Source organism: Citrus clementina, unplaced genomic scaffold (assembly GCF_000493195.1).
Source record: "Citrus clementina cultivar Clemenules unplaced genomic scaffold, Citrus_clementina_v1.0 scaffold_8, whole genome shotgun sequence".
Lineage (NCBI taxonomy): Eukaryota > Viridiplantae > Streptophyta > Magnoliopsida > Sapindales > Rutaceae > Citrus > Citrus x clementina.
The window spans coordinates 20,988,517-20,997,203 of NW_006262022.1; the positions used below are offsets into that span (position 1 = coordinate 20,988,517).

Genomic DNA, 8,687 nt, shown 5'->3' on the forward strand with positions numbered 1-8,687 from the left:
TGAGTATTTTTTCAAGTAATATTATAAAAAATTTCGGCAGAAATACTTTGGTCTTTCTTCCAAAATGATTTTATCATTTGGGTTGCCGATAATTTTTTTGGTTAATACTTTGTTTCATCCTGCCGTTTCTCTCCCGCTATCTCTCAGTCTTAATAATTTAAAAAATTAAAAAATTAGTAGAAACACATCTTTCTCTCTACGCTACCTTCTTGACATTTAACATTTTCCAACTCAAATAGTTTTTTTAACTCCCTACTTTTCTAGAATTTAAATTATCAGTGACTAGTGAAAGAAAGATTTATGAAAAATAGTCAGTCAAGCAAGGAGACAGGTAGAATTAATGTATATTGAATTACCTGCCATGGCCATCCCTCATCGGTTTCAGTTCTATTCTTGGGTTTATTGATATAGCATGGGCGATCTCCTTTTTGGGCAAAAACACCAGCAGCTATCTTGCAAAGAATATCGTTTCCACAAGCTGTTGCTTTGTCGACGGCACTACAGACTTTTCAATTGGATTTTCCGGTGGACGTCCGTATTGAGATGTTGAAGTATACATCCCAGCCAAGGCATCCCTGAGCTCATTTTCGTTTCTCGGGGGACTAACACAACAAAAGATGGCATCGTATTAAAACTTTAAGCCAGTATAATTGTAAAGTGTTTAGAAAATACTTGCGTAGGATTGTACATGCAAAATTATTTTTGTTGAAAAACTTATGTTACCTGCATTAATTACCAGTCATATTTACCAAATACTTTCTATGTTTTACAATAAAGTCAAAACACCAGAGTACAGAATAGAGCAAACGAATCCAAGAAATGAGAACAAGGAGTACTTTATTATTACGTGCGAGTTTCGAATTGCTTGCTGAGGATTAAAGCAACGTCAGGTAATTCACCAACTCTCTGGATTTCTGCCCACGACTCCAGGATGGTTTGATTTTGATAGCAAGTTTCGCTAGTGTCCTGCACAAAAATCCACATAACTCCTTCTACATGTAAATGAAAAAAAATAATAATATGCGTTTGATTAATTACTCGGTAATTCTTAGTGACAGTAGAATAATATGCGTTGTGTGGTGTGATGTCCTCATAATAAAGTACTGGAGCAGAGGAGGCCAAAGCTCCCAGGGCTATATGGGGATATTTTAGCCGAAACCATGTAGCAAGTTCTGGACCAAAATTATAAAAAAAAAATGTTTCTAATTAATGTCAATGTTTATAAAGAACAAATCAAAAAATGCACCATCCGTGAATAAAAGAGAGAAATACTTGTGTGGCACCTCAGTATACGGTACAGCAAGTGGACCCTGCAAATCTTTTTACTTTTTATTTGGTGGGTTTCACAAAATAAAAAATGGATGGTCCGACTACTGGACCCACTATCGACGACTACTCGGTTATCTGTTATTTGGTTGAATCAAATTGGCTAAGCACAGCAGCTCAGCAAGTTTAGGTTGTATGCTAGGCTCACACAAGTTTTTCAGATGGATCTTGTGGCGGCAGCAAATGTGAAGCAACCGGTTTGGTGTTGTGGGATTCACTAAATTTTATATAAAAACTTGTGATTCATCGGACACACCACGTTAGCATCAGTTGGTAACCATGTCCAAAATGAGCATTTTCATTTGGTGGGTTTCACAAAATTAAAATGGATACCCACTATGGACCACTACTCTGTTATTTGACAGAACCTAATTGATCAAGCATACTACCTCTGCGATTTAGGTCTATACTCAACCCACACAATTGACACAAATTGGCTCTTATTTCATTCATTACCTGCAGGTATGAAAAATATTGCAAAGGGTTGTAAGACCATTTGTTTGGCCTGCAACTCTGTCAATTTCGGACCAGGACTGTTTTATTGTGTTGTAACAACTCTCACTAACATCCTGCATCAACCAAACAAGTATGAGTTTAATAAAAATAAATACATAAAAACTACTCTTAAATGATTCAAAATGTTTGTGACCAATTGAAAACCGAAATTCGATTCCTATTATGAGATGCATTCCGAAATCTAAAAATTACAGAATTGACTTGTTGGTTTTGTTACAAAATTTGGTTAACTTGTTTTAATTTCTTACTCTGAAATCGTTGGTGACAACAACATGGTATCCGTTTTGTGGTGTGAGGTCATCAAAGTAAAGGATTGGTGCCGATGATGCCAAGGCTCCGATAGCAATATGAGGGTATTTCAGCCGTAACCATGATGCAAGCACTGGAATTTATGCCCAAAATAATAATAATAATAATATAAACAATATGAAAACTTTAAACAAATTAATTATGCTGGAAGTATCTTTGTATTGTGTGTTACTTACTTCCACCATAAGATCCACCTATAGCAATAGCGGGACAATTTTCAGCTGACAGGTTCCTTTTAACATCTGTGATCAGCTGTGCACAATCTCCCAAAGCTTGTGTTGAGCTTAGAAATCCAAGAGTATTTGCATCTCGGAACGCTTCACCAAAGGATCCAAAGGGCATTGAGTCTCCATAGTAACGATGCTGTATACGGTACCAAGTTATTTAATCATTATCCATTTGCCACCAAGTCAAGTCTCCAGGACAAAGCTATTTTTATTTTGGGGTTTTTCAAGGTATCAAAATCCAGAAAAGTACGCAGATTTGATATGTTATTAGCATTGACCAAGCGGAGACACATTTTGATGACTCTGATGTATAGTTTATATTAATAATTAAATTAAGCCACGTCTAATATACTTCGGCTCTAATGTTACAGAACATTAGTTTCTATTACATTTCCGAATTTTATTATACGTTTCAATTAATTTTGTAACATCACCACCATTCAGGAGCTTACGTATGTTGTGACCTGGGGAATGCGACCTCCAGGCCGGAAAAAGTTCAGAGAAAACTAGGATCCTAATGGTGTGTTTGTCACACTACATTATATGAGACTAGCTAATGCAATGCAATTCTATATTTGATAAATTTTCTTATTCACATTAAAATACACCATAATGTGAATAGTTCGCTTTAAACAAACTTAATGGGAGTTGGATTTGTGCAATACGTCACCGTTCATATTAGCGTTGTTTATATCTTTAATTAAAATAATAAATAAATAATATATATAATATTAAATAAAATGTTATTCTATGTAATACAGTCGTATTGCATTACTGCTAAATACAATATAATACAATACAACCAATGCAATACAATATAGGGTGTGTTTGGTTGTAGTATTAAGAGGGTATTAAATTACTATTTACATTAAGTTAATACCAAACCCATGTTTGGGAAAACATCACAAGGGATTGGGGTGGGAGGCTAATGCGTCAACTGACGCATTAGGTAATCCCGACTGTGAGTTGGGAAAAGCTAATGTGTCAGTTGACGCATTAGCCTTGTTTTTTTTTTTTTTTTTCTTTTGCTTTTAACTTTTGCTTTTTGCTTTATTATTATTATAATACTAAAATAATAAATAAATATAGTTTTTAATTTAATATAATATTTTTATTTTATTTGTTTTTACATTATAATTATTAATATAAATTAATAAATAAATAATTTATCATTCAATAATAGTATATTTTTTTTATTTTTACATTATAATTTATTAATAAATTTATAACTTATTATAACTAATAAAAATATTTAAATTTAAATACATTTGAATAATATTAATTTAAAATTAATAATAATATAAATAATAACATAAAATATTAATGCAATTTAAATATATTAATATAATATAAAACATTAATATAATATAATATTTAATTTAAATTATTTAAAAAAATAATACAGTACAGTGTAACACCAAACATTATACAACATTATTATAATACAGTACTAATACAATACATCATAATACAATACACCAGCATTAAAATAATGCAATACAACATAATACAATACAGTGTGCCAAACGCACCCATAGTGTATCAAATGCACCCTAACTGAAATTTAACATATTTATTTTAAACTCTTTTTCTTTTGGTCCCTTTAAATTACGGATAGTTAACTCTAGCCTCCCCATGTTTGCAGTTTCCCCATCATGACCCTTTACGAACCAAAATCCAAGCTAATAAGCTATGAAAACTTGCATATACTTACCTCAATATACAACAGCATGGCTTTAAAACGCGAAGCAAGATCAACAATGAACCCCTTGCCGTGGACGCCGAAGGTCAGCGGAGCCTCCTCGCCGATGTAGACAATGATGGGCGAGCTAGTACTTGCCCCTCCCCAGTACTTGAAGTTCTTGATGTATTTTTGCTGAAAGGTAGCATAACTCTCAGGCTTGTAATTAAAATGATCCAAGGTCTGCGTGTAATAATATGTAACAAATTCTGGAGGGAGGTGCGAGTTGGACTTGCTTGTCATACGTCTCCTCATAGTATCAAATCTTGTGGAGCTGCCGGGATATGTTGCAGATATGCATATTGTTGTGAACAAAAGTAATAGTGAAAGAAATTGAAATAAGAATTGAAGTGCCATTTTGAGCAATATTGGAGCTTGAGCTGACTCGATTTAAAGATATTTATATTGGCCTACTCAGCAGTTTCTAAATATTATGCCATTGATTCGATATCCTGTATATATTCTTCATTCTTGATGACAGCGTTATTTACCAAGTGAGGATTGACATTTTTGGACGCTAGTCTTTAGTATTACTATTGCGCAATGTCTTTTTGCTTTTATACCATCCAGCATTTACAGCTATCATAATATCATGTTATTGAGTATTTTGTTAAAAAAAAGGGTATTTTAGTTTTAAAAAATAGAGTTGGACTATTGGCACATTTCCAAATATCTCTTGAAATCCTTGTTTGTTTTCTACCCCATTAAATTATTTAAAAATTATAAAATTCTTATGACACCCATTTTAACCTCAAAATGACCTTAATTTCTTAATGAATAAATCTCAAAAAAGTTTTCAGCTCTTCTCTCTCTTCATATCTCATTTTTTCTCTTGCAATTTGAGCTCGCTCCCTCGTCAACTCTCGATGAACAAATTGAAATTTGCAACTTGGTATACTCTTGATTTTCCCTTCCCCCCCCCCCCCCCCCCCCTTTTATAGTAAGCTTGGAAATGAAAGTAAAGCTTCGTTATTCGCCATAACAATAAAATGAAATTAAGAAATTAAAGTAAGAATGTTGCTGGATTTTAAGCATTTTTTGCTGCCACTATCTATTTCTCCCAAATCAACGCCGACTGATAGCCAGCAAAATGAAAGAATTTCTTTATTTTTTTTCCCCAATTGTTTATTTTTTATATTCTATTTTCAGATAAATAAGAAAGTTTTGGAATCATAAAGAGGTTCTATAATAATTGGGGAACCTATAAACTTGCAGATTTTCAATTGTCAAATAAGGGAGTTTGAAACGATGAAGGAGTTTAATAAAAATCAACTTGTTCTCTTATGTAATTTTATATAATGGTCTAATAGGATACTATAGGTAAGGGTTTTAATAAGAAATTAGAGGCGTACCAATAGCGGATAGCACCACTCAAAAAAGTATTTTTTCAAAAAAAATGGTTTGGAAGAGTATTTAGATGGGTTCGATTATCATCATCCTAAATCTAAACGGATCTTCGATGTAACCCATGGAGGAGTTGGCAACTAATAATCGGCCTATTGTTGTGGCTGTCTATTTGTCCCAATTAATTTAATTAATTGGATACATGAAAAATTGTGCGGGAAATTAATTGTACAACGACTTCAACAGCGATACAGCCACTGTATTATAAGCGGACTCATACATATATGGTAACAGATGATTATTATTTCTCAAATGATAGAGACTGCGGGGGTCATAAATTATTTCCTTTGACAGCAGTTTCAATTATTTGATTGCTTTGAGATCAGCATAGTACTTAGATATCCATCCTTCAATGATCTCTATTTCAGTCTCACGTTGCGTGACCAGCCAATCGGGATCACTGCTTTGGTTGGCTCGAAGAATATCCAAGCAATGAGAGCCTGCAAAATAATTAATATTAATTTTCTCTCAGTAACGACTCACCCGCCCCAGTATTTTAAGGGCATACGCCTGTAACTAGTGAAACATTTTTATTTTTTGTAGCCTTTAGTCTATTCTACTTAAATTGTGTAAATTTAAAAATAATTTTTAAAAACTTAATTACCATTTCCTGCATAAATATGAATGTTGATTGAGTTATAGATCACTTACCATTGATGGTAGCAATGGCGACGACACTATCTGATATGTTCTCCAATACCCTAAAAAGTAAAAAAAAAAAAAGTTAGTATCAAGAGAGCTAGTCATAATTCATAACTAATTTTTATATATAATTACAGGAAGAAATTTAATTTCTTTATAAGCTAATTATTAGTATTTTAAAATTGGTTACCCGCCACTGCTGTAAGGATCTCTGAGTCCATTGGAGAAAATAATGTTGCTAGCAAATCTTTGGAGAATCAGTTTTATATCCTGCAATAATTTTTGAAATAGGATTATAATATATTGTTACCTATCACATAAATGTTCCAAAATTAGAAGATAAATAATTTGAAAACAAGAAGTCATTAATTAGTCTTCAAATTGCCTTGAACTGTTCAAAATAAATAGACACCCCCTGTTTTGGTGAAATGATCACAGTCAAGAACTCTCTAATTTTAGATTTGATCATCACATGCACTATTTTTTTTTAATAATAACTTACATAGCCTCCATAGTAAGTAGTGACCCAATGTGGCCGAGGGGAGACGCCATACAAGCTCTCGCACCTGTCAATGAAGCTGCTCAGATTGAAAGGAGTAGGTTGGAACATTGTAGTATTGACAGTGCCAATGGGTATCACCATCTCGCTGCATCTCTGATATTTAAATACACACTGGTCAATATTCGCATTAATTATGATCAACAATTAATTAGGATACGTTTAAGTTTCTTATAAGAAAAAAAAAAAAAAATACAACAGTAAAAAAGGTGATCTCAAATAATTATTTTATTTTTTAATACACCCATTAAAGTGAGAACCCAAGACCTAAACTTCAGTAAAGAGGCTCCTTAATTATCACGGAAGCTAGACCTATACGCTTCATCACAAATTATCAACTTGTGCATGAAATTATAGATTTACTTTTTGACTTTCAAGCTATTCACAACAGGGGCAAGCTATTCACAACAGGGGCAAACTAAACGAGATATTAAAAATTTGTCAAAAATTCAAGTAAATAAAAGCAAAGGAAAGTGCCATTCTCCATTTTGAAAATTCAAAGGCATGTATCATGAGTCCTCGTGGCAGAAAATATTGTTTGACTGACTCTATGGTGTTTCGTTCTTGTTAATGTCAATTCTTGTTATTCCACAATTTAATAATTAATAACAGAATTTAACGTTGTCACGCGGTGGCCGGTCATTATCATTGCCATTTTTTATGCCCATCCAATTATACAAAAATAACAATAATAATAATAATAATAATAATAATAAAATCAATAAATAGTACATAGGTAAGAATTAATATTGAAGGTGACATGTAATGAGAATTAATGTAATTAAATTACCTGCCATCTCCATCCTACGGTGGTTTCAGTTTCATTAGTGGGTGGATTAACATAGCATGACATATTTCCTTTGTAAGCAACAACACCTGCAAATATTTTGCTTATAATATCATTTCCAAAAGCTGCCCCATCAATGCCGCCACAGACCATGCTTACTGGATAATCTGGAGGATGATTATATTGAGCTGCATGAGCATACATTAATCTCAAGTAGCCCTTGAGCTCATAAGAATCTCCCAAAGGCCTAATACAAAGAAATCAAATATGAAACTTTGTTAATCTATTTTGATCGGGATGCTGAAAAACCAAAAGAAGATAATATTTTAATTACCTGCAAGTTCTGAATTTATTGCTGAGGATTGCCAGACCGTCAGGCTGAGAAGCAACTTCATCAATTTGTGACCATGAATTTAGAATTGTTTCGTAGCAAGTTTCACTTGCTTCCTGCAAACGCCGCTTAATGATTAATTAAATACTTAACAGAGAAGAATATATAGAATAAAAATTTGATTTATTACTCTAAAATCCTTGGTGACAACAGAATAATATCCATTCTGTGGAGTGATGTCATCAAAATACAGGATTGGGGCTGAAGAGGCCAAGGCTCCAAGGGCAACATGGGGATATTTTAGCCTAAACCAAGCAGCAAGCACTGGCCGTACGTATATGCCATGACCGGGAAAAAAAAAACAATTAATCATTTTTGACGTCATATTTCTCAAAGAACATAAAATATATCAAATGCATATATATGTGCATGGTCAAATTACTTCCTCCATATGATCCTCCGATGACGATCACCGGAGAATTTGTAGCATTATATTTTTGCTTTATATACAGGAGGATCTCTGCATAGTCTGCTAATGCTTGAGCAGAGTTGAAATAGCCAAGAGTACTTGCATTTTTCAAAGCTTCTTCTCTTGATCCAAATGGAATTGATTTCCCATAGTATCTATGCTGGAGATGAATAAATTAACTGTATTATATAAGAAACAATTCATGAATTCGAGAATATCAATTTAAAACTATATATATATTTTCATACCTCAATATATACAAGGAGAGCCTTGAATTGTGGGGCGTTATCGGTTAAGAAACCGATGACAGATGGAGCATTATCCAAGGGAGATTCAGCTCCAAGATATGCAAAGATTGGAGCATTAGATGATCAGC

General features: G+C 33.2%; 1 protein-coding gene and 1 pseudogene across 1 annotated transcript; both read right to left on the reverse strand.

Moving 5' to 3' along the window:
- LOC18034297 overlaps positions 1-4,374 on the reverse strand; it is a 6,809-nt pseudogene extending 2,435 nt beyond the window's left edge.
- A 1,315-nt stretch (positions 4,375-5,689) lies between these two features.
- LOC18034790 (lysosomal Pro-X carboxypeptidase) lies at positions 5,690-8,682 on the reverse strand (the record flags this gene model as incomplete). The annotated part of the gene is made up of 9 exons (XM_006424352.2): positions 5,690-5,963; positions 6,175-6,224; positions 6,356-6,435; positions 6,668-6,820; positions 7,515-7,758; positions 7,846-7,958; positions 8,033-8,166; positions 8,285-8,471; positions 8,560-8,682. Coding segments are annotated over 9 exons (1,221 nt in total), but the record flags the coding sequence as incomplete, so codon positions are not given.
- Positions 8,683-8,687: the final 5 nt, after the last annotated feature.